The 26,964-nt window shown below is 46.7% G+C and overlaps 1 protein-coding gene across 1 annotated transcript; it reads right to left on the bottom strand.

The window, feature by feature from the left end:
• Positions 1 to 1,016: 1,016 nt before the first annotated feature.
• apln (apelin) lies at positions 1,017 to 25,256 on the bottom strand. The gene is made up of 3 exons (XM_048231291.1): positions 25,035 to 25,256; positions 9,732 to 9,904; positions 1,017 to 5,949 (listed from the first exon to the last, which is right to left on the bottom strand). Exons 1-2 carry the CDS (start codon positions 25,099 to 25,101, stop codon positions 9,738 to 9,740), a joined length of 234 nt encoding a protein of 77 aa, XP_048087248.1. The 5' UTR covers positions 25,102 to 25,256; the 3' UTR covers positions 1,017 to 5,949; positions 9,732 to 9,737.
• Positions 25,257 to 26,964: the final 1,708 nt, after the last annotated feature.

Raw genomic sequence — 26,964 nt, forward strand, 5'->3', positions numbered from 1 at the left:
TTTTAGTGTGATTTATTCTTGGGATCCATCTAGGGCCATTTATTTTAGAATATTTTCTGTTATTTCTATTATTTGTCATAGAGCGTGAACATTTGGATTATTAGATTGTAGGGTTTCATTAGGTATTACGACATTCAACATTCCAAACTATTATAGAAGATGGTTTAAATTGAATGCATGAATATGAAAATATGACCCCAGCCTCACATTTGATTCAATTTCCCTCTGATCAACCACACTGTAAATGCAATCAAAATTAAAATGAATTTCAATTAGGTTCTCCAATAAACATATTGGACAACTAACAAGAGGGGGTGATTAACAGCTTTCTGCATATGTAAATCTCTTGTTTTTATCACCGAGGATTCGGGGCAATCTGTTTCACAGTTCGCTTTGAGCACATGAGGAGAGACGTAGTCTCGTCATTAACTCTGTAATAATTGTCTCTGCTAGACGCCTTTAGGGATGGTTCCCCAACCGTGTCGGTAATATTTTTAGAATCTGGGGGGGGTTGGTGGTGGTCTGTATTCCAGTAAATTGCATGGTGGGAAATATGCTAATATTCCAGTGCCTAAGACGTGATCTCTGTGCTCAGCAGTAATGCCATATTATTATGAAATATGCAGTGTGAGCAGCGCAGGCAGCTACCACTGGTGGGTTGGCGATTGACGGCCTAGGTCCCGCTATGGAACGGCCAGTTGGTCTCAAGTTATTTGACTTTACCTTTCAAATGCTGAGGAGAGGAAATTCTTTCAACCCCCTTTTCCATGGTGGGTTGGGGGTGACGGAGAGGTTGGGAACAGGGCTTCCAGCTTAATTTAATTTTTGTGATGACCAGAGGGTGGGATAGGCTGACCTCTCATATCACAAAACTGAAAGCTGCCATATACTGTAGCTGCAGAGCACTTTCTGAGGTTAGAGTCTTGAAGCTACTGGGGGGATTACTTGTTTCTGATTCTCATGGCCACATTTCAAGGCCAGCCCATGACTACAGAAAGGACAAAACACACACTGAATTCTTAAAATAAGATTTTTTAATATTACTTATTATCATAAAGATATATTTACACACTTTACAGAAATAGAAAATAAAAACACAAAGCTACGCATGAAAATGAAAATAAAATAAGTACTCCAAGAGCTAAAGCTTATCTTTTATAAATTAGAAACCAAAAGTTCAAATATGTACACAGTATTTCAATTTCTGATACACTTGTTTTTAAATGTCATTAATTTATGTCATTTATTTTTGCCCAGTTCAACATCAAAAACAGACAGACTGTACTGTACATTTGGCCTGGCGAGTAACATGAGCACACACACACACACCTTTAACTGGATAGAAGAGGACTTATACACTGTCTGTACGGTACTGTGCTTGTCACCTACTAATACTGATGAGGACGGCTGCGTTGCCTGTGTGAGTGTTTTTGGGGCTCTCCTAAGACTGGGAGCCCAAGAACAGAACAGGAACAGAGTAGAGTGTCAATGGTCTATGATGCCAGCGTGTGGAGTTTTTTATCTTTATTTTTTATTCTTTTTTTTTAATTAACACCAGGGCCAAGGTGACACCAAAAGCACTATGGATATGTATGATCTAAAAGACTCCCAGGTTTTAGCCTGTGCCATGACATTACTGACATTTTTTTTCTTTCAGTTTGTGTAGCCCAGCTGATGCTAGACACTGGCCATAGTAAGATGTGTGAGAGGAGAGCCTTGTCGTCTGAAGTATGAAGTCTGTTTTTTTTTTCTTTTCTAGTTTTGTGGGGTAATGAGCCGTCGCTGAGCACAATGCTGCTTTTTTGCGGGAGAGCTAATCGAGTTTGCCTGTTGGTGGATCGGTCTGCTGCGGGATTGGATTTCAGTCACCGAATCCCTCAGCTACCACCTCAGACAAAGCTAGGTGAAGAGCTCATCAGCAGCAGAGCAGTCCCGCGCCAGACACCATTTTCTTGATAACGATAACAGTTGGTGAAGGTGGCCCCTTGGACACAGTGCATATGTGGTTACTTCCTTAGCTTCCTACTCACTTGCCTCTACTGTCTTCTCAACATCTCCTGTCTTTGCACCTCCTACATCTCGACCCATCGCATTTCCCAAGCCAAATGCACGTCTTTTGTGTGTGTGAGAGAGGACAAAAAGCTGACATGTATGCATGAGACATGCCGAGTACACAGCGCACACAAGTGCACACGGGCCTCTTAGGCCTTGGAAAAGAAAGGAACGCAGCGCTCGAGAACAAACACCATCATAAGAGGAAATGGGTTTACTCTCTCCTAGTGAAATGGACTGATTTTCCACTTCAGTGTTAGTCTGGGTGGACGCCTTTTTCCTGTTTGATCTAACTAAGCCCCATTTAACCTGATACACTCTTACTTAAGGGGAATCGTCAGGGGCACTGCACAGAGAGAGAGGTCTGAGACAGCTTTGACCTATCTATGACATCAATTTTTTTTTTCTGTGTAGCAGACTAATTTCTATACTGTTACAACCACAAAAAAATAAAAATAAAATAAATAATATTTTTTGTAAAAAAAAAAATCAATACAGCTTTCCCACACTGTATCTCCATGTTCAAAGTAAGCTTTGGACAACCAGCTAGACGAGAATCAGTCAAAAAGGAATAATTGTCACAATACACTGGAAAAACATTACATGCCAAGGAGACTTGTTTTTCGGGATTTATTTTTCCAGCAGCATAATGGAATTGCAAAAAAGTGCAGCCTTGCATGCCCGTACAGAGAGGACCAAAGCCAGGTGACTGACGGGAGAGGGGAGCCGAGACAGAGGGAGGCTTTGGATTCCTATCTCTTTTGATAGATGTCACTGATCATTCGCCTGTGGATTCTTTTTCTGGAATCTGATAGAAAGCCAGCATCACCAGAGTGTAGCTATGGTGATGGGTAATAGGGGGAGAGAGAAAGAGGGGGAATTGGGGTGGGGGGCTTGTAGAGTCGTGGCTCTGGTAAAACGGGGGGCTTGGAGACAGCGGTTTATTTGACTTTTTCTCCCTGGAAGGGCTGCGCAGCTGGTGCAGTTGATGAAAGATACATTCATGAGACGATGGTGTGGAATATAGGCATCACTCCGCACCGGGATGGTGACTCTCCAGACAGGAAAGAGGAAATGGTGATTCTTTTTTTGTTCTCTCTATTTTTTTTTCCGTTTCTTATTTTTGTGTTTTCACACCCCTTGTTTTGACTGAAATAATAAAACAGGAAAACTCCTCCAGAGGGAACAGACAGAGTTATTCTGAGGGGTGGGGGCTCTGCTGTGACTGTCGTGATTGGGAATCACAGTGCCCTCAGATGTGAATACATTTTTAATCGGGGTGAGTGCGGCTCGGTTGCCTTACCTTGCCCTAACCTTTGGGGCGCTCTCTTGAGAAGAAGAGCAGTTCGCCAGAGAACTGTCACCTCCAGTTCTACAGAAGGTGGAAAAAAAAAATGCCAGCAAATCTGTATTTGATGATATAGCGACTAAAGCAAAGGAGAACGAGAAAAGCTGAGCTCTGCCCACTCTGTGGTCAGATGGAGCACGTGACTCATAGACAGGGTATCGGCAAGTAACAGTCTCAGTAAAGCCTCGTGACAGCTCTTGGCATCAGACTGTAGCAAGCATCGGACGCTTGAAAGGACAGAGTGGTTGGGAAGGAGAAGAGCACACTGCACTGACCCTGCTACCAGTTCCCAGTTGCGGACAGGGGCTCGCGCTCTCGGCCATCTGTGGTGGTGGGGGGGTCTGCTGTGTGTGTGTGTGTGTGTGTGGGGGAGGGTTGTTTTTAATGGTGTTGCGTAAAAGTTGAGGGTGGGGGGGATGTGGTCGCGAGCTGAGCCAGTCTGCCATTCTGGCCTCAGACACTCCTGACTTTGACAGGGGCTCGTCTGAGATAGATTATCCCGAGGGTCTTAATGAGCGGGCCGATCAAAGCCGTGGCCACCTGCACTAAAAGGAGGCTCAAGCTGCAAGGCCACAGCTCCCTGTGAGGTGGTGGTGGTGGGAGGGGGGGGGCACATGAACACTTTCAAAGTGGGACTGAAACCTGGATACATGACGATAGTGTTGTGGGTAAATATATAGGCAGGGAGATATAGTTTTATATAATGCATACATACATTTAGATACATTTTTTTCATGTGTGTGTTTGTGTTTAAGTGTATGTGTATTTGTGTGTGTGAGAAAGAGATTCTTAAATAAATGCACAGAGCATAGACGATTCTAGTATAGGCTTGTATCACAGCACCCTGAGGAAATTAAAGAAAAAAAAGAAAACAAAAAGAAACAGAACAAATTCCAGTATGATGTAAAGGCAGAGTGATTACGTCGATAAAAGTCTTGATGGATGGGGTGGGGGTTAAACCGAGCTGTGGGCATAGAGCACTGGTGGTAGGCTTTACGTGGTGTAACTGGGATAAAGCAAGATGGCTGCTTTAAAAGCATACTGTGGTTTTGGTTTTTGGTCTAATTCCTTTCAGAAGGCTTCCTGCCTTTTTTTTGGAACATTTTATCTAGTTGTTGGATAAACAAACAAATAAACAACAACAAAAACAAAACGACGCTAATAAAATGCTTGTTTTGGATGAGAACGGTTTATGAGTGAGTCAGTGTTTTGAGACTTGAAATAAGAGGTAATGTGTTCGCGTCTGTCTCTCCTGGCAGCATTGTGGAGTAGATCATTATTTGGCACTTCTTCTGAAGGTGGAGTGGGTCACCCTCAGGGTCTGGAGCGGACCACCCCGGCCAGTTAACAGTCGAGTAAGAGTCGGCCACGGAAACGCAGCACGTGGGTTTAGGAGGCGAGGGCTCAGGACACTGTCCCCCAGCCGCCATCCCGTACGAGGACATGGCGGTCAGACACCCTGTAGTTCACCACTCGGACGTCCCAGAGGGTTTTAACAGTGAGCACATAAGCATGTAATCAGTTTAGGATTCCTTGATGTGTGGTTAAGTGTGAGATGTTGTGGAGCAGAATGTTCGAGTGTGGCCTGTAGTATATGCACTATATTTTGGGTAGAATGGAAACTCTTTAACCCTCAGTTTACACTGTTTGCTTGATATTTGATTATAGAAGTAAAATGAGATAAAATAAAATAAAATAAAAACAAGAGTACTTAACAGTGGTAACTAATTCAACCAGCAATGGTAGTTAAATAAAATAAAAAAACAAAACAACTTATATAGTGATAAATATATTGCAACAGACAGGTGGGAAAAAATAAAAGATCTGTACATGCTATTGACCTGGCTTCTATGGGATCTCGGAAATCATTTAAAAAACAGGATTACATCAACATTGGATAATGCCATTACATTTGGTTCTCTGTCCTGGTTCTCTCTCATTAAACAACCCCTCCCCTGCTCTTAAGCCAGATGCAACCTCACAGCAGTGGAATAAAGGAATGTGGTCACCTTAAATCGGTCAGAGAGAATGAGACTAACCACACCTTAAGGATGAAACTGACGGCTTTCGTTTCTAAGACTGTCTTGGACCTGGCTCCCCTGGTGGGTCGAAAGGCGGGAGGGGGGGGGTGGGGGGTGTACACACACGTCATGCAAACTGTGTGCTGCACAGCGGGGGAGACATCAATGGAGGAGGGCTGTAGAAAGCAAATGAGAGAAAAACAAGGGAAGGTGGGGCAGAGAGAGAGAGGGAGAGAGAGAACGATGGAAAGAGAGGAAGAGGACAGATAGAGTAATCTGGTAGCTCGGGCTCAGCACCCCCCCCCCCACACCCCCTTGATCCTGGCCCCCCAGGTCTTGGCTGAGCTTGAGGGTGAGTGGCTCGTCCTGGTTTTTATGTGGACAGAAGAAGAGTTGCTTGAAGAACCAGCAGGTGCTATGGACATCACTCTTCAGATTGGGGCTAGCGTAAGCCCCTCGTAGCAAGGCCCCCCAAGGCAAAGGAAGAGCATTAAATCAGAACCTGGGGGAGGGCGCTCGAAGCAGTGCCTGTAAAGAACCCAAAGAGAGAGACACACCATAAGGAGACAGCAGTTGTTCCCTCGCACTCTAAGTAACACAGCACAGTGCATGCCTCTAAGTAAACTCAGACGCTACTCCTGAGACCATGATGGAAGACTTGACCTAAAAAAAGGGGGGGAAATCACTCAGACAGCCATTAAACTTGTGCGTTCAATGCACAGCACAATAAATCCCTGCCTGACGTAGATCTAGGGAACAATTATCCCCTTGTGGAGCAGGAGACTGCCTGTTCTGTTGAGAAAACAAGCTCGGAGCATTAGACACGTTCCTCACAACCTTAATGCTTTTCTGTTGTTCCTGTCTTTTCCTAGTCAATTATTCCGGGAGATTGTGTACAGACGGGAGGTTTTTAGGAGGCTTTGTTACATGACAACGGAACGCTGTGGTTGATAAGCACCATCTCTTGTCTCCCGATGCACCTGGCCATATTTCTGTGCTTGTGTAATGTTAGGCCACTGATGGATATCTGCTCGCTTGCTGCTTGTGTTGTTTGCCTTTGTTCGTTGTCTGCAGGTATTGTTTATTTTTACTGTTGTGTGTTTGTCTGAATGTAGATTTGCCCTTCTGTTCACCTCGGCGAGTTTACACAAAGCTTATTCAAGCCCTGTAGAAGCTCAACTACCTGTGACATGCTAAAAAAAAAAGATTTATTGACCATCCAGCAGTGTGTCTGTTAACGTTTCCTTTTTGCTGATATACTGTATAGATAAAGGTGTCCCCATTATCTCTCTTCAAGAAGATATAAAAATAGAGTAAGTGCACTGCGGGGCTAAGTCATGGCTAGGTGTCCATCTGTTGAGGTAGAACTTGTCCTACAATCTCGTGGTGTCTCAGAGCTGGAGGGCATTTCTGGACAGTGTTCTTTTTCTCAAACGCTCTCTAATGCACTTTGGCAGGTGAGTGTTGGGAGGGAATGTGTTTCAATTTGATTGTAATTCTTCTCAGCTCTTGTGACGTCTGCTGAATGTCTACCCTCAGGAGTCCTGTCTTTTATGCTGCGCAACGCAATGGAGTAATTGACAATGACATCGTATCTAAGCATGTGTAAGGGAGTGTGAGTGTGTGTGTGTGTGTGCTTGTGTGTGTGTGTGTGTGTGTGTGTGTGCTTGTGTGTGTGTGTGTGTGCTTGTGTATAGAGGGTGGAGGTAACCAAATGGGACTTGTTTGAATTAAGTTCAAGGGTAATGTCTTCCATTCACATGCATTACTAATTAGGGGCAGAGTGTCTGTCGTATGACTTATCCATAGTTCAGCACAAAAGTAATCAAGTCTCTTTCTTTTATTAGTTCCATCTAAACCCAACCCTGGGCTGATCCTGCTTGGGTGGGACCATGCTTCTCTCCAACTGGGTCCAAAGGCTTGTTTCTCATCTGAGGCGAAGAAAGCCATAAGAAGGCAATGGGGGCATGGAAGTGCCGGTGAGAGAGAGAGAGAGAGAGATAAAAGAACTGCAAATGAGGGCCTTTTATGTTGACACGCTCTTGGTGTGGCCCAGTACTCTGGTGGATGTCAGGCCGCGTAAAGAGTTAATTCTGCCCGTCAGCCGGCTCTCTCCGCTGGGGCTTCGCTGATGAAGTGTGAGGCTGAAGCACCAGCATGCTGGAGGGTTTACTCATAGTACACTAGCCAGACCCGTTTTTGTTTTTTCACTGCCGTCCAGACACGTTTGTTTTGAGTTTGATAGGCTTGTCCGGTGGGGAATATCAGGGGGTAAACTCTGCTCTGGCCCAGTAGGAAATCAACATGAGTGTGGATTTAGATTTTTAGCTCCCGAGACGCACTCTATTACCACTGACATTTCCTATTTCCCTTTTCAAGAAACGTTTAGAAAAGACATCTCACCACTTCATTATAAAGGAAACCGAAACTGCCCACAAATGGTACGAGTTAAATTAGCATTGCGTTTAAAATGCAATGCATCTAATGTAGGGCTACGCTTCGTGCCTCGTTTCTGGAATATCACTAAGTACTCACGGTAATCCAGTGCAAACTCTTGACTTGATTAACATACCGGTCAGGTCAAGTGCACTGGTGTGCCTCTGCTTAGTGTGTACAGGCGACACGGGTGAAAAGTTCTGAATGCGGTGAACTCTGACCCCAGACGAAGGCTCGAGGGGCCTTGAGGACGGGCACTGGATGAAAGGCCGCGTTCTCGGCCCCTCGTCTCGCTTGAAGGGCTCTCCACCGGCCGAGATGGGCGCGCATTGTGAGTCACTGAGCCGTTTCCATTTAATAGAGCTACACAACTTCCTGCGGCTCGTCTCTTTTGTGCCTGCCGGTCCTTGTGAGGGCCTGAACACAAGCATTGACTGCCCGATGCATCCAGAGAATCCCTCCCTCCCTCCACTCTCTCTCTCTCTCTCTCTCTTTGAGTGGACTGGTTGGCCATTGAGGGTTTTGAAGTTCTGTGGTGTGACCCCTGGCTCTTTGTGTCCACCTCCACGGTGACGTCGTCCTGTTTTTCTCCGTGCCAGCTGACAGGCGTGAGAATCAAGGACTTATTCCCAGCGGACATAAAGTGGTCGCACAATAACAACAACTCCAACTCCAAACACACACACACACACAAAAGAAATTTCAAAAGATAAAAATCCAAAGCATAATTCACCATAGATTGTAAAAATCCTCTGGGAGATGAAAGGGTGCGAATATCTCACTTTTTTATGGCAGTCAGCCTCCAGACTTTTAAAAGCCATTAAATGGCGTCATTAAAAGGGAGTGTTGTCCTCGGGGCCAGGGCTGTCTCTGTTACAGGGTTAATTTACTGCGGAACTCTGTGGGCTAGCTTGGCATGATTGGCACCTCCTGGGGGGGCATTGTGTCCCCCCAGGGCCTGTCTTGTCACGCCTTGGGGTTTGTGAGAAAGTTGTGAATGGGTCCCAGCCTTCGGTCAATAGTCCATGGAGCTCGACTTGGGCCAGAGCTCTAGCCTGGGTGGGTGGCTAACTCTCCACTGGGCTATCTGGTACCAGAGGCCTACAGCCCCGACGTGCTATGAGGTGAACTCAAGCCTGTGCATGTAATGGATATCTGTTTGGAAGCTAGACATGCTTCTGGTTTTGAAAGGCGTTTGTGTATATTTGTTCCACTGAAATAGCAGCTTCTTTTGAGAGATCGCACAGGCTCTCACCGGCGATTTCATGGAGACTTTGCAGACCCAAGGTGAAAATGTAATATTCTCGCCGGCTACAAAGATGAAAGGGACTTCACACAAAGCCCTGTTTTCCCACACGACAAGTCAAATATGCTTTTGATGCGGAAAATAAACCAAAAGGCACACAGACGTGAAAGCTGACTCCAGTGAGTATTAGCTTTAGTAAATGGTTTTAATTGTTTTTAATCGGAATAAGAGAAACATTTACACGAGAGCGAGAGAGAGGCTGAGGCAGACAGGTAATGTTTCTGTGTACTTTGGAACCTCAATCTGTAATGGCTATAGATCACGTTTCAGAGAGCTGTCGGAGGTGAATGGAGACTCTGGGGCTCTACGAGGCAAAGTCCTGTAATCTCATAAAGACAAGTTGTTTTTCTGTGCTAACAATAATCTCCGAGAGTGGCGGTACAGTGAGGAGGGTGGGAAAGAGGTAAGACAAAGGGAAGTGATGATCCTTTACACTGTCGTCATATTACACTGTGAGGCCTTTGGTCACATGTCACATAGTACAACTTCTAATCTTTCTCCTCCCGCTACCTTAGACAGATTAGCATTTCAGATTAGCATTTCTAACACAGCTATCTCTTGCGCTCACCTTGCTCTAGAACGGCATTGGCCCCTTGTGGGAGAGGCGGGGTCGAGGACGTCTCCTCCTAATGCCATTAGGTCTTTGGCTCCTCCCACCTCTGCCGGGGTTCTGCGGGACAGGGTTCCGTGCCGTGTCCACTTCCTCCAGACCCTTACTGTGCTCTGTGGAGGCCATTGGACCTGGGAGCAGAGAAGCACACACAAACATAAACAGAGGGGCTTTTAAAACGGTATACTCTACATAAACAGAGCATAGAACCATCACAGAATGATATTTAAACTAAATGTATATGTTTAGATTGTGGTTTATACATGCATGTTTATACCACTATTTGGTAAAAAACACATGGAAGTAATACAAGTAATATAAGCTTGGCTTGTAGTTGCATAAACTTTTCTATACGCATACTGTATGTTCGTATATAAGCTGTACTTTGAATAGTAGATAAATATACTTGACAATCAAACCAAGCTGTGCCACAACTGTCTTTCAATTTAGAATCTTAGATAAGGAACATCCATTTCCTTCCTTCTACTCTACAAAACCAGACACATGAAGGACAAAACCTTGGAACAACAAGAAAAGAAAGAGCGAGAGAGAGAGCAAGCGAGCTTCAATTTCATCCCAGACCTTCTGAACTGTAATTCCATTTCACTCCTGGTGTGATGTTCACCGCGGGAATCAGAACATTGACACCACTCTTAATTCCATTCTCTACCTTATCTCCGCCTCTGTCTGCTGCAGGCCAGAGGCAAACAGGAGTCAGAGAACACAGATACTGTTTTGTGCAGCCCGTATAGTGTGTGTGTGTTTGTGTGTGTGTGTGTGGCCTTCTCTGGCTGCCTCAGCAGGTTAGTATGGGGCTAGAGGGGGCTGTGGGGGGGGCACATATGTGCTTAGCACAGTGGGGTGGTTGGAGCAGCATGGCTCACGTCTACAGCCACCCTGCCTGAAACCCACAGCTGTCACACACACATACACACACACACACAACTTTGAACTTCCCATTGCATCACTCTGTTTGATTTAGCAAAACAAAGCACAGCGTGTCTAAAGTATATATTTGTATGACGGTATGTATGTGCGTGTCTGAGTGAGTTTGTGTGTGTGTGTGTGTGATTGTGTGTGTGAATGTGTGTAAGTCAACCAGTTAGTCGCAGTGTGCCCAGATGTTTTCAGTCATCTCTCAATAAGTTTGGGAAGCCTCTTTAAGACATGTGCCGTCTTTGAGTTTGATCTGTATCAGCATCCCCGTGACCTTTCACCCTCCTGGCCAAGTGAAAGCAAGCCTCCTGTGAGATCAGACTGTTTAAGAAGCGCCGTTCGTGCCCTCTCTGTTATTGGGGCGTTCAATGTGGTATTTCATTTGGGATTCTTCAGACTTCTTTCCCCTTCTGGACCTCTCTCTCCTCTAGACCTTTCACATGCAGGCGGAGGCTGCGTGCTACAGAGATTAAACTGTTACACAGTGGAACATTTCAGACTGTTGCCATTCTGCTTTGCAGTCTGAATGAACCAAACCAGATGAAAAGCCCATAAAACTCGCCTCAGTCATTTTGCGATCATCAATCTTCTTCTCTGGGGCTCTGAAGCAGGCAGCTCATGACTCTTTAATCGCACGCATGCACACACACACACACACACACACACACACACACACACACACACCTGCTTCCTGCGTTGTATGGTCCACCTTCAGGACTCCCCTCACCCCACTCGCTATTCCTCCATTTATTGATAATGTTCCTCAACCTGCCACCATCTTGAAGGAGTCCTTTGTGCAATGGCTCTGTGCAGATGTGCTGAGTGAAGTCCTCTCTCCCCATCCCCCTCATCTTGACCCCTGAGCTCTCCAAACTCGTGCCCTCAGCCTGAATGTCTCGCCACGTCTTAAAGAAGGCATCTCTCAGCAACAGAGGCGTAAATGCCTTGCCTCAAACGTAAACAGAAAACCCCATTATGCTTTTCCTGTCAAGAGCCTGAGTGATATCACTCACGGTGGGTCAAGACATTCCTCTCTTAAGATGTCCTCAGGGAACAACAAGGTCCTCCCAGTAGAGAAATATTTCTTCAGACCAACTCACTTTAAAAAGCTTAAATTAAAAAAATACAAAACAAATCCTATCCTATCATGCCTGTTGGAAAAAAAAACTCAGCACTCTATCTTTATATAATGCCAAGTGACAGACAGATCAGACAAACATCTCACTGTAAGAAAAATACCATTTAGGTTGCCAAAATCAATGAAATCCAATTATGTGTTTTTTCAGTGAATCTGGATGGTAGACACAGTAGGCTAATTAGCACGCTAACAAACTGGCAGACGGCTGGAAGACAAGCAGCTTCAGATATTCTGACCCATCTCCCGATAATGAAGAAAATTTATTCTGGCATCTTTCTGGAGAGAATGCAAATAAGCCTGGGCTTGGTGAATGTCGAATGGCAATCTCTGTGGGAACTCCTACTGCCTGCGCACAGAATATTCTGGAATCACACCTCGTCAACTGATTTTAATCACATTTGCAGCATTATGGGAAGATTTAGATGCGTATAAGACGGGAGAGAACCGGACCTTGCGGCAGCAGACTGCTTATTTCCAAGTGCTTTCAATCTATACCTCACAAATGCCTGCCACTTCAAGCTTTCCTTTTTCCTTGCTAATCGTCTTTTTGGAAGCATATTACATGCTAGCCAGAAACACAGGATTGATTTATTCGCTGCAGAGAAAATACTCTGTTGCATATTTCACCATTTCATAGAAGTAGGGGGGGTGGGGGGCCCTTAAAACCATCTTTTCCCTCAGGCACCCTAATCCCTGCATTATCCCCTTGTTATTGTACCAGATACGGAATGAATGGAGGAAGTTTACACATTCTGTCTGCATTCGACTCATTTCTTTCTAATCTGGAGGGGTTTAGCGTGTACAAAATCCCCATGTGTGAGCGGGAGGAGAAGACTGACAGGAGACCCACCTCCTCCTGCCCTGGTGGGGGCCCGTGTAATACCCCCCACACCCCCCTCCACCCCCCAAACAACACCACCACCACCCAGCCTCCACCCTCCCCTAGTAGTTTCCCTACCGCTCCTTTTACTGCAGAGAGAGAGAGAGAGAAGAGAGAGAGAGAGAGTGTTGGTCCTGCTCCAGTTGAACGGAGAATGCAGACGAAACCAAACCATCAGTCAGCTGAACGGCCGCTCTTACATGACACAGACACACGCGTACGTACGTGGGCACACGTGACGGAGCGGCCAGGCACGTTGCTTGTCAGGTTGGGCCGAGACCTTTGAGGGATTGCGTGTGGATGCGTTGGAGGTTGTGTGGATGAGGGGGGTATGCAGGATGGGAAGCTCTCGCATCTGTGTGTCAGCAGGCAAACCTGTAAATACACCTTAGACAAGGCGAGCTGAGCCGAGCAGAACTCAGCCCATCAACCAGCACCGCCAGCAGCCAGCTCTGGCTGTCACAACCTCCAGCTCCGTAATGAGACAATTTAGATGTTTCCTGCCAGAGCGAGCTGTCAGGCACTGCTCAAAGCTGGGCTGAGGAGTAGAGGAGTGGAGCCTAGAACCCCCCCACACACACACACACACACACACAAATAACCCACACACACACACATCCTTTCCCACAGCCCCATCCCCTCCACTGTATGTGTGGATGGGGAGAGCCATAATGAAAGCGGTGACAGTGATGAGCAGACGTTTATGCTGTTTATGAATCAACTCATCAACTCCCACTGCTGTTGGGAAACTTGAGCGTGTTGAGGTTATAGGAGTGGGTGCGTGTGTGGGTGGAGCTGTGTGAAGTCTGTGTGTGGGTGTCTGTGTGTTTGTGTGTCTGTGTGTGTGTGTGTGGGTCTGACTTTGTCACCACCATTGACTGCTTGTGCGCTCCTGACAGCGGGGCTCCAGCACAGCACATTATATAACTCCGATGCTGCCTGACTCACACGGCTCTGCGTCGCAGACGAACCAGACAGAAACAATAAACGGCACAATAACACTGATGGCTCCTCCTAATGCAATCATCTGCTCCGTATGTCTCCTAAATCCCCAAATCCCAGCGAATTCAGGAACCCTCTGTCCCGTTATTAGGCTATAACTGATGCCAGCGATACCACATCTAATATCTTGTCGTTGCTGGGATTTGATTTAACAACAGCCCAATGTGAAGGTAATACCAAAGACGATGGGGAAGATGGTTCTCACGATATCAAGGCGCTTATCACTATATCTCTCCCCCGGAGGAGAGCACTGGGCTTATCCCAATCAGGTTGCCACCGCTTGCTGCTCTGTCTGGGTAATTCTGTCATTAAAGTTTAATAAAGTGGGAATTTTGGGGTTGGGGGTGCTGGCGTAACACACTGGAGAGTCACTCTTGCTTTACTAAGTCTTGTTGCAGGTGGTGGTGATGACATGAGGAGGATAGAGAGAGGAGGAGGAGGGTGAGGAGAGAGAGAGAGGAGGAGGAGGGTGGGGAGAGAGAGGAGGAGGAGGAGGGAGAGAGATCGCTCCTGGCACCTCCACCACGCCTCAGCCCAGTCTGCTGATGAATGGCTCCGCTGCTGCCATCTCATCCCCCTCGCTTCTCAGGTACCATCCATTATGTTGCTTTTTCTCACCAGCCTGCCTTTTTCTCCCCTCCTTCCCTTCCTCCCTTCCTCCCTCTCTCCCTCCATTCTTCTTTGTGCCAGCCGGCCGCTGCGTCGCACCAGTCCTGATAGCACTGTCCTCATAAATTCGACCTGCTGTCGTTCACTCAGGGTTAGTTGTACATCTCTGAGGGTCTGTCTGTCACACAGAGGGACACACCGGACCGCCAGATTTATGAAGCCGCTGGCAGTTTTGACGTCTGGGTTATTGAACACCTGTGAGTGGTCTGGCCGCATAAAGGTCTGGCAAGTGTCATTTGGAAGACACGGACACAAGGGCCTGGCATGCACAGACTGATCGGAGGGTGACGGCAGGGAAAAAGGGACTAGAATCACACACGGAAGCAAAGGTTAGGCCTGCCTGCATGGAGACGGCAGGCCCAGATGGGCTTAATCTGTAGTGCCCGACCTCCGGATCCCCTTTGGCCCTTCAGGAAGCGAGAGATTAGATCTACTTATAGCCTTCCAGTGTAAAACAGAAACAGGTGAGAAACATGGCTTGTTTTTGGCCAAGGCGCTGTGTCAACGGCATTTCTTGAGGCGCAACGGCGCCGCCACTTTGATGTAGCCCCTGCAGGCACGCTTCAATCACTCTTGGATTTTTACTGCGAATCGATATTCTATTTAATTGGATTTCACTGCTGTTTGTACATAGGAATAGTCTATCTCTCTGCATGGTTAGGCTGCTTATAAAACAGTGTACGATATTATCGATCGATTTTCACGCTTTTGCAGAAGACTCTGAAACGCCATATGATTGTCCCCCTCCCCTGCTCCCTTCCTCTATCAGATTTTATCTACCTCTCCATCGCTCTCCTCCAGGCAACATCACTTTTTCTCTTTCTAGGACAGACTATCATAGTCGCTGAAAGCCTCCTGCGCGTAAACAAGCAACTGGGGGATGATGTGAGCACCGGCCTGAGACGGGTTGCGATAATCACCATGGTGGGAGGCGAAGGGGCAGTGGCGTGCCACGGGAGGTTACCTGCTTCCTTCCTGCCTCCCAGACAGCTGTTAGTGAGGCGATGGCCTCCCCAGCCCATCATCTCTCCGAGCGTGTGTGGGCAGCGGACCAACATGCTAATTGTCGGTGGCTACAGTGAATGGCTTGAGGTCAGGGGTGACGACAAGAGATAATGAGCTCTACCCGTCCACCTTCCCACACTTGTTGTGATTTTTACACCGTGCCAGGCACCCTGGGCTTATGTGTTGCAGTGTGGCAAATGAGATGGGACACCCACCTGATCTTCTCAATACATCAAATGTTCGTACTGCTAAAATTAGCCGCTGGCTTTAATAGCTGCTCAAATAGAACGGCAACCCCCCTGGCCTATTTTATCCACAGTCTCTGCTTGCTGCTTTGCTTCAGTACCTGGGCATTGCAGCTGCAGCATGATATGGTGTTCACATTCACGCACATCATTTCACCACCATCTCTCTGTTTCCACACGCATGGGGCAATTCACTGTGAAGATGGTGTGTATTATGTGTTGTGTGTGTAATGTATGTATGTATGTATGTATGTATGTATGTATGTATGTATGTATGTACATGTATGTATGTATGTATGTATGTATGTATGTATGTATGTATGTATGTATCAGCTCAATATTAGGATATTCTGCCAGCATATCCTATGTATTAAACCAGGCTGAGCTGTGGATGGGTGTGGTATGCTGTGACTAGGTATCAGTTATTGTAAATCAGTGTCATAGAGATGTTATTTGTATTAGAGTTCAGACACAATTCAAGGGGGTTTCCAGGTCTGTTGTTGTCAGTGTTTTTGAGTATGTAGCTGTGCATCCCATGGGTGTGTTTCCATAGGGGTGATTGTGACATCACATGTTGTTCTCGCCACCTCAGGGACTTCATTCATTCATTAAGATGAGGCAAGCACTATGAATGGCAGGATCTGGCAATCTGCAAATCTCTTCCGAGTCTCAAACACACACACACACACGCACACACGCACACACGACACATGGCATGTTTTAAGCCGCTTTCCTAGTTAATCAGGCCAGGCTGGGAAGCATACTGACCAGAGGCAGACGTGTTAATCGTGATACAGAGCAAGTCTGCAGCACAAAACCACAACTCACAGCTCAGCCACAGAATAAGCTTACTCTGCTGGGATGGATTTGTTTGGTGATGTGATCACACACACACACACACGCACACACACGCACACCTTTCCTTAACAACCTCCTGTTAGGCGTTTAGGAAAGGGGCACTTCCTCTTTAGCATGTGCACAAAATCAGCAGCATCCCTCACTACATCCTGGAGAACGCTCTGGCCATTTGAAGCTGAGAGCAGTCGGCTGCTTATCGTATGCCTACCAGTAACTCTGTGTGTGTGTGTGTGTGTGGGGGGAGGGGGCTTGGCAGAAACTGGTACCAATCTCCAGCAGACTTTTTTCAGCCCACGTTTCCATGGCAGCGGGCATGAAAGGCGCTCAGTCCGGAGCAGAAAGAATGACATTGTCAGTTGGAATGGATCAGGTTTCTCCCGTTTACAAATTTTCAGCATACGGGGCCTGCATGAGCAATTAGGCCCTGCCGCTGTTGCTGGGTGTTCTGCAGGTTAACCCCCGCCTCGCCGTTTGTTGTGATGCCCGCAGCCTGCCCCAGATTGTGTGTGTGTGTGTGTGTGTGTGTCTGTGTGAGTGTGTGTGTGTGAGTGTCGGCCCAACCAGGGACATGTTTGACATGCAGCATTGTGTCTCCCGGGAGGCCTGCTTTGTGTTGTGTGGGTCCCTTTAGAAAGCAACACTGACTAAGAAAGTTCACGTGTTATATCCACTTCCTCTGTCAGACATCCATCTCACACAGTCACAGGGCAGCTGAAATCAAACGCTCTCTATGTCTCCTTCTCTTGTAAAGAGCACTTTGTACAAACAAACAGGCCAGGTGAAATAAACACTCTCACTCTGACATGGCTGCCATTGCTCTTTGAGGTTTCACTTCTCCCCACTTCAAGCTCCTTTTCCTTTTTTATTTTCAGTTTTGTGTGTGTGTGTGTGTGTCTGTGTGTGTGTGTGTGTGTGTGTGCGTGTGTGCATGTGTGTGTGTTTGAGAGAGAGTGTGTTTGTGTGTGTGTGTGTGTGTGTGTGTGTGTGTGGCTGCATGCTGATGCCTCGCCACCCTGCGCACGAACTACACATGACCCAAATTAGCGAGTGCGTTTAATGATGAGGTGTGAAAGCGCCTGGTTTAGTATGATCAGAGCGCTCCACGTTCAAAGGCCTGCCACTGCTGCCTGTACTAATGAAGCCATGAGGTGTTCCAGAAAGTGGTGTACACTCTCCCTCTCTCACACACACACACACTCACTCACTTGTAAATACACCTACCTACTTATACACACACATACACACACGCACACTCAGAAACTCTACAGCCCCTACCAGAGTGACTAGGGTGAATCTGTGGCTAGGGGTTACTGCAGGTTGGGCCCCTCTAAGTCTGAGGAAATCAGCTCGCCCAAATCAGCCAAAGCATCTTAAGTCAGAATTCTCCTGAACGGGCTTTTGTGGGCAGCAGGCTGCCTCAAAGAGGATTTGGATGGGAGCGAGAAATAGGCAGGCAGGCGGGCGTTGGGAGAGTTTGAGACCGGGATATTCCACTCAGCAACCCTGAGCTCAAGCGCAGTGGGCTGGTAAATGGGTGGGGACTGTGGGAGGCGCGAGCTCTCGTCTCCTCATCGCCTCAAGTCTCCAGAGACAGCACTGCAGACGCCGAGAGATTCTCAGATGGGACGTTTCCATGGACACCTTCATCAGATGAGATGAGCGCTTCCCCTTCCCCTGATTGTGTCATAATGCTCCTAAATCATGAACCTGGGTGCCCTGTCTCCTCCCCCCCTCAGCTTTACTCTTCTTCAAGTATGTGTGTGCATGAACCCATTGACTTTGAGTTAGCTGAAGTCTACCTCGCCTCCCCCAAAACACACACACACAATCTCACACGCACGCACACACACATTCAATATACCCTGCGCCTAAGGCTCAGTGCCACCTTCACGCAGTGACCTTTGAGGGGGGTACTGACAACGCTGCAGCAGCTTGGCTGTTTTTCTCTTAGTAAGTGCATTTTTTCTCCCCCTTATATATTTTCACTGCATACCTCAATCTCAAGAGCTTGCCAGAGCTGCATGACATTTCTGAATTCACACGAAACTGTGGCTTGCAACATTTGCCAGGCGAGTATTTGGCCAATAAACAGAGGGGTAATTACCAGTGCTGTTGCTCATCTAATTCGTGCTGTCCCAGTTTATTAGTGGGCTTAAGGGGGTCTGAATGGATCAGTGTGAATGGATGGAGGATAGTATTTAATGAGTAGTTCAAAGTTCTTAGTGCAAGCAACTTTACCCCGTTAAAGTATGGGAACTGTTTAGTCCACAAACCGCCTGCAACGTACAGTGGAAAAATGTGAATGTTTAAGAGGTGAATGATGGTGATTACATGAAGCTTAACCTGTCTGTGTTTATGGCCTTTGGAAGATGGATGTTACGTTCACTAGACCCTTAAGTAAACTGTTTGTCTCATGTAGATATATGTTTACGAATTCTATCAATTATTTCTACACTCCAGAGAGAGTAGATTTCTGCTGTCTTGGGCAAGGACACATAAAGATCTAAGTACACACTTGAGTCCTTGTTTCCTTGTGTTGTGTACCCTAAAATCCAGTTTGCTGACCTCAGTGTTCAGATTGCAAGCATGGACAAAAAGTTCATTATTGGCTTGCGTAGCTAAGGAAGAATGGTTCAAAAATTCTGTCTGATTAGCTAATGCACATGCTTTTTTAATGTGGGGTAGCCAGATGATTGATACAATTATAGATAATTCACAGCAGGAGGGAAAGCCAGTTTGTGATCTGCCATAAATTGTTCCCCTAACATAGATATCCTTCCCTTGATAATGACTTGTTTATCTATTTCAAATGTTCTCTGCACAGAAAAACATATGGTGAAATGGACCTTTACCATAAAATGACTAATACAAAGTGTCTTTCACACAGTAAAGAAAATGCCATTGAACAGTAGAGAAAGGACTGAGATCATGATTGATGATTCAAAGCATGAGGCAATGCAAGTCTTTTTCTTTATGCTATGCCATATATTGATTCATTGTTAAATGTATTGTGTTATGGTCCTCCCCCTAAGGAAGGCTATTTCATCTCACACATTTCATATTTCTCTCTGTTGGAACAGTCTCTCTGATAAGAGACTCCACAAAGGAGATGCATGCGGCTTTTACATATCCTGTCACCTGAGGCACGGCATTATGGGTGATCTTACAGGGAGCACTGGTAAGTGTTCTCCAACAGTTCAAAGCCTTCAAGAGCACCAGTGATTTTTTTTAAAACCTGGCTTTCATCAGTAATGCTCACCCTGTGCTTTCTAGACTAGTTGAACAGGAAATAGTGCAAATGATGTCAATGACTTTTCGCTGCTTTTGAGTTATTTTTACCTATCTTCTGCACCATAAATCTCACGAGTTATATTGAAATAACCATTATTACATTTTTAATTGTGTGAGGTGAACGTTGAGTTGTGTGGTACAACAGAAGATGAAAGCTGATAAAGAAAAAGGATGTTTTTCCAACAGGAACTGCAAGGGCAGTCAGGGGTTTGGATATCAGTGACTGTGCTTCTGTACAAGAGTAATATTTTTCCACTCCATGTTTTTTGTAATTGACCGTGAAAGTAATTAGAGAGCACTCATTTCCATGACTTGAAATATTTATTCAGCGGTTGAGCTTTTGCTCTTAATAAAAATGTCCGCTCTGATCGCATCAGATTGGCAACCACTATAAATGTAACACTTAATGTTTGAAAAGGGAGCCATAAATCACATTAATATCAGACCCCTGGTGGAAACGACCGGCCGCTCAGCATATCTGGCTTTAATTAAGCCGTCCGAGTGTTCACAGAGATTTCTGCGGCTGAGGAATAAGTTTTGATGTTCAGCAGACAGAGAGAGAGAGAGAGAGAGGGAGAGAGAGAGAAAGAGACAGAATGAATCTAACGTGGAGGCTCCCAGGGTGTACTTCCAACTGGTAGTGACAGCAAAGGAAAGAGAGAGAAAAAGAGAAGAAAGACAGAGTGCAGGAGGGGGGGCTGAGAAGCCCAGATGCAGGCTGGGGGTACAGAGTCAGTGCAGACAGCACCAGCCCTTTTAAAAAGCTGCTCTGTTTTTTATGGGATTATTATATGCCACAGTGCTCTTTCATATGCTCCTCCGCGATCCACCTGCAAATTTGGGCGAGCCAGCGAGACCACCAGCTGTGAAGTTTCAGAGGCTTTTTAATATTTCAGAGTGGTGATGCTCCTTGCGCACTACTGAAAGCCTGCAAGACCCATCGTTCTTAGCTTGCCTCTCTGTCTTACTCTTCCCCTCTCTCTCTCTCTCTCTTACTCTCGTGCTCTTTTTTCCCCCTACCCCCCCTTACATATCTTAAAACCTCAGCATCTGCTTAAATCACAGAGGCCTAGGTGAGCTGATTTATTCAAAGCGATCCGAATTGCATTACAATGACCCATGCCGGCCTCGCAGCCACACATGCCAAAGCATTCACCAGACCTGGTCCCCACGGGGGCCTTAGCTCAAGGGCTAGCCTGATATCCCTACCAAATGAGTTATGATTCTGCACCCACCACCACTGTATGCCACGCACTAGAGCAATCAGGCAGTGTATTTACGATTGGCCACAGCGGCATAATCGAGAATAAATCCATGTTTTTCGAACACAGGCTCAGACAGATTTTTAGTGATCAACCCCCCACCCTCCCCTCCTGTGCTTCCTCAGCATTGCTGGGTGCAACAAGTAGTATGAGGGAAGGGGGTGCTAATGAACCATATGTTCTCCTTCTTTCCAAGGTTGACACCATCAGTGTGTTTTTTTTTTGTTTTGTAGACTGATGCTGCGTGCTTCCACTGTAAATGCACTGTACCATCAACCTCACTAGTCAACAGCAAAACCACAATGCATTCCTCATCACCATTTTACATCTGTGGGCTCAATCTGTGGTATCAGAAAGCACACTGTGCCAGACTTGCATGCTAAAAAGAAACTCGTTTTTTTTTTTCGAGAATCCCACATTAAAGTGAAGGTGTTCTGATCTACACTGTAATGTCTGAGGCAGCCGTCTCACGAGCAGCTTAGCCGCAGACATCCTCCACTCCTCTTCAGCAACAACAAGCCACTTACTCACGTCTCCGGCTGCCCATAAAGGATATCCAGGTTACTCATGAAAAAGACATGAACTCCAACCCTGAGTGTCTATGTCGGTGTGGCTAGCGCGCGTTTGTGCAAAGACTTTGGCTAGTGCCTTGCGAAGTCAGGCCATGCACTTCCAACTCGAAAGCCTGGCTGAAGTGATTTCCCCCGCAGTACAGTAGAAAACCTCTCTTACTTCTCACCACTCACTGCTTCTCCATCCCCATGAACCCCGACCCTCCCTCCACCCAAACCTCATACCTCTTTCTACCGCTGGTGTTATTATGTTATTGCAGGACATCTGGAAAAGTTTGGTTATTTTCTCTTTTTTTGTTGTTGTTTTTTTTGGTGCATGTTCTTTCTCTCCGTGGCCCCTATAATCACGACCGTGGGCACAAACACCTTCTTTACATTAGTGCAGGCGAGTGAAAAAAGCCCTGGAATTATGATTTAATGCTTCCTGAGCTCTGTTAAGCACTGCTCCATTGATGTTGTTTAACAAAATATCCTGGCCCTCTGACTCGCTCTTCTCGGGCGGTTTCTGTTTTTTCCTCCCTCATTCTTTTTTTCTCGGCTGAAAAGAAACATTGTGTGCTTGCAGACTTCTTAATGAGTCCTGTATTTATTTTCGCTGGCCTCTCTATGGTTGGCTCTGACCCTGAACGTATGGCAAGGGGCCGTGCCAGTGCACGCTCCAGCCTCCACAATACATCAAAGTTTAATACCGAATAATAGCATCGCTGACAGCTCGCGTGAAATTGCCCTGCTCCACGTAGACGATCTCTCGCCGATAATGCCAGGGATCTTTCTCTCTCTTTCTCTCTCTATTTCTATACTCTGCTCTTTCTTTCTCTCTAAGGCTGTGATAAGCATCACCTGCACAATCCTGCTGGGGTTGTGGACTCACCCAGGACTCTCTCAGGGGATTTGTGTGTGTTTGTGTGTGTGTGTGTGTGTGTGTGTGTGTGTGTTCACGTGCGTGTGTGTTGTTTGCCTGCTTTGCATCTAGCCATACGTGTTTTTTCTTCCTCCCAGGTTTCCGTGACTCTGATATCTCCTCTAGGCTGTCAGACCTGAGGGCTTGAACTGTTGCCATAATAAGACGTGTTTACATACCAGACTAGAGAGTTACAACAGGGCAGTGGGGAGATTCATATCCACAAGCCATTTGAGAGGCAGAGAGAGGCTTTTCTACTTTCTTGCTATCCATTGCTTTCCTGAAGCACCACTTGAAGGGAGATAATCGAGAAGCGAGAGGAGACGCCCGCTAGGCCACGAGGCCGCTGCCGCTGCTGCTGCCTGACACTAAATGCCTGCTCCAGGGCGCGTTAAATGAAGCTGCTGTCGCCTGTTGCACCATCGGTTCTCACACACGCGTCCCCACCCTCTCTCTCTCCCCCCTTCTCTCAGCTAGAGAAAAAGCAGTGCTCACCCACCACACGCCAGCAACAGAAACACACAGTGACACACACACACACACACACAAGTCGTCATACACACAGACACAAGCAGTCATACACACAGACACAAGCAGTCATACACACAGACACACAAGCAGTCATACACACACACACACTAGCAGTCATACACACACACACACAAGCAGTCATACACAGACACATAAGCAGTCATACACACACACACACAAGCAGTCATACACACAGACACACAGTGCTGAAATACAAGGCTGCAATTCCCCTTCACAAACTCCCAGTGAACTGGAAAAGCGATTGTCTCAAGATGAAAGGCTTCACGGCTTCACAGCTTCACGGCCGCTGCCTACACAAGCGAGCGGCTTCCAACACCCCAGTGACGGACAGCGAGTGCAGCACAGCACAGCACAGCTCCCGGGCTCACCCAGCCTCTTAATGCTTAATGTGCTCTCAATGGAGCTCCACACGAGCAACACAGGGACACACACACACACACGCAGACAGTCAGCGAGCCAGCCAGCGCGTCGGCCAGCCAGCCCACCAACCAGCCCACCAGCCAGCCAGCACGACGGCAGCATGACCCGAGACGCGCCGTCGCACCGAATCAAGCATTATCTCCCACTCCGGGCTTCTCGCCTTCCTGCCTGCGTGCCCGCCTTGTCCGCTCTGTGGGCTCTGGGGCTGTGCCGTCGTAGCACAGTGGACATCAGGCGTGGATGGAGGGAAGAGCCTGAGCCAATGTCGATCGGGCGGAGTGAAAAACGACACTGACCGTAATGCAGGGTAATTGCTTCCCATTTACGCCGCGCGTGAAAGGAGACCAAAAATAGCACGCGCGCACGTCTCACCGAGTAATAAATGCACTCGCACATCGTGGGTACCGCCAGCAAGAGCTCCGTGCATCACCGGCCGTCGGTGTGGTGGTGTGTGTGTGCGCTCGTGTATTTTGATAGCACTCAGCAGCCAGCACCCTACTCCACGCACACAGCCACAGACACACACACCCTCCCATTCTCCTTCACACAGACACACATGCCTCCCAGCAGTTGTTTGCGTATTGGTGTCAGTCTTTGCAGGGATCCAAGCGTTTGCACAGGCTGCTCTGTTGTTTTTTTTTACGCCTGCCTGTTACCTTCATCACATCTGCAGACTGGACACAGGTCAGCTGACCGCATCTCTGAAGACTTGCATGACCTACCACAGAACGCACATTGTGTCTCTCATTCATGCTGTTGTGAACGCACGCATGGTCCTTCTCAATTTACATTTCCGACTCCAGAGCCATAGCCACAGCATCAGATCTGCACTGCTAACTGATGACAATGTACAGCGACAAAGCATCCAAATGACTAATTAACAGTCACAAACGGGCAAATATTCAAGATAGCACACCCTGTTCAAGACAGCAAAGACAAATGTTTGGCCCAGTAAAAATGAATTACACAACAAGCTGATATTCTAAGCACCTTCCTACATGGACAACACCACCATGCCTACATGGATCTGCCAGTACCAGTCATTTCAGTCCTTCTGAATTTGATCCTCAGTGACATTTAGGTTGTTAAATATCACACATTCACAGACATAGCAGCTGACAAAATATCTCAGGTTTGTTCATATCAAAGTCTGACATACAAAACTGCCATACTTGAGTTGATCTCACAGAACCAGCCCCTAGGCACAATAATTACACCGACAGGCAAAAAAAACTCCACCAAAGACCATCAACAATATCATGAAAACCACTGCAGTGCAGTACAGAACACAGTCAGGTGCTGATATTCCTCCTTTAGATACACACAGAGAGACGCACTCTCTCACACGCACACACACACACACACAGCCACACACACACATATGCGCAGAGAGAAGGCTATCCACCATGCCGGGTAACTGATCAACTACAGCTGCCTTGCCCAAGCTCAGGGCTAAACATGGAGAAAAAAAAAATAGCGAGAACAAACGTAGGCAAGGCACAAGCGCGAGCCTGCGCAGCCCAGACTTACCAGCACTGGCAGAGCACAGCAGCGATACCACCAGCACGATCACCAGCGTCAGGATCTTCACATTCATTTCTGCTCTCCCCTCTGCCTCTCCGTTAGGCGCTTGCTGATATACTAGAGTGGTTTGTGTGTGTGTGTGTGTGTGTGGATGGGAGGGAGTGGGTGAGTGAGTGAGTAAGGGAGGGTGAGCGAGAGAGAGAGAGAGAGAGAGAGAGAGAGAGACTGTTTGCTCCTCTCTGTGTGTGTCTCTGTGAGTGTGCGCACAGAGCAGCGTGCGTGCGTGCGTGTGTATGTATGTGCGTGCGCGCGTGAGTGAGTGAGTGTTTCTAGTATGTGTTTGTATATCAGTATGCGAGTGTGTGACAGCGCCACTCCAAGACTAAAGGCACGTCTTTATCGTAGCTCTCCCACGGTGTGAGTGAGTGAGTGTGTGTGTCTGTGTTTTCAGCGTGTGTATTCTCTTCCTCGCAGAGAAGACAGCCTGTGCCAAGTCCAGTAGAGCTGTGAATGTGCTGAGAGAGAGAGAGAGAGAGAGTCGGTCTGCAGCAGGTCCCTGTGTGTGAGAGTGAGAGAGCTGTTTGCCTTGGATAAGAAGCCCAGTCGGTCATGTGCCTTATGTATCACTGACTCAGGAGGTCATAGAGAAGGGGCCTCCCCCACCCCCCCTCCTTCACCTCTCCATACCCACAGATGCACCATCCCTCCCACAACAGAGAATAAACAGAGAGGAAGGTGTGTGTGTGTGTGTGTGTGTGTGTGTTGGAGGGGTGGGGGGTGGTCAGGTTTATGATAATAACCAAACAGATGCTCTTGTTGGAAAAGTGTTTGAATTGCAACGAGGGATCCAGCCAGGAAAAGCAGGAATGACAAAATACCAGCTCGGAGAGGAAAAAATAGGAATGAGAGGATGGTGAAGGGAAGAGGAGGGGGTGAACCATTTCCCTCCTTTTGTGTGTCCTCCTCCAGATGTATGGTTGCTCATCCCCCCCGTTGTTGCCACCACTCCTGGCCCATCTCTAATGACGAATAGCCAAGCCGAGATGCTTTGCAGTGTTCCTCACCACTCCCCGTGACAGCGAAGCAACCCGCAGGAAAAGCTTATCAGAATCTGCACGAGATTGCATCGCTGGTTTTTGTTTGTTTCGCCGATTCTGAGTCATTTGTTTTATTTTGTTGCACGGCTTTTATTCTTTTGTCGAACAAAGCCGCGACAGAGTCAGTGTTCGATGTCTGGATCAAAATAAATTCATTTTTTCCGTGTTTGCTTACTTTGCACTAAACAGGAAAATGTAGCATTTCTTCTGACTTCATGTGAATTGTGAGAACTATAGGAAACTAAGCTTAAACTACAACAATGTCTCTTATCTATGTTGGCCATAGATACATGTAACAGTTTTTGTCACGAGACTGAAAGTTTATGTTTCTAAGAAGCATGTTATTTTATGAAATGCTCTCTGGCAACATACAAAACTATAGTTCAGGAAAGTCTACTTCCACCCCACCCTTGTAGAAATAAAATTATGAAGTGAAAATATGTTTCAAGGCCCACCCTATACTGCTCCATGGTTCAACACCCTGTTTCAAATACGTCATTTAACAACAGTATCGTCAGAATCAGACAGAAATGTCAAAAAGAATCCAAACCACAATGTACACTCAATTGACGCAAGGCTGAAATGAATAGTGAGATAATTTGTGTGCGATTCAAACCCACAAGAAACATTCCGTTCAGTGCTGTACAACTGTATGGATGATTTAGTTTGCATAAAAGGCATGCCAAAATCAAAAGGCTCTTAGCTAGAATTAATGTCTACCATATTACAAACAAACAATATATAATTCCTCAGCATAATATTTAATGTAGCCCAATTCACTGAAAACATACCATACTACCAGTTACAATGCCAAAGAAATAATTGCAAGTCTACAACAA

This window comes from Alosa alosa, chromosome 21 (assembly GCF_017589495.1).
Source record: "Alosa alosa isolate M-15738 ecotype Scorff River chromosome 21, AALO_Geno_1.1, whole genome shotgun sequence".
Taxonomy (NCBI): Eukaryota; Metazoa; Chordata; class Actinopteri; order Clupeiformes; family Clupeidae; genus Alosa; species Alosa alosa.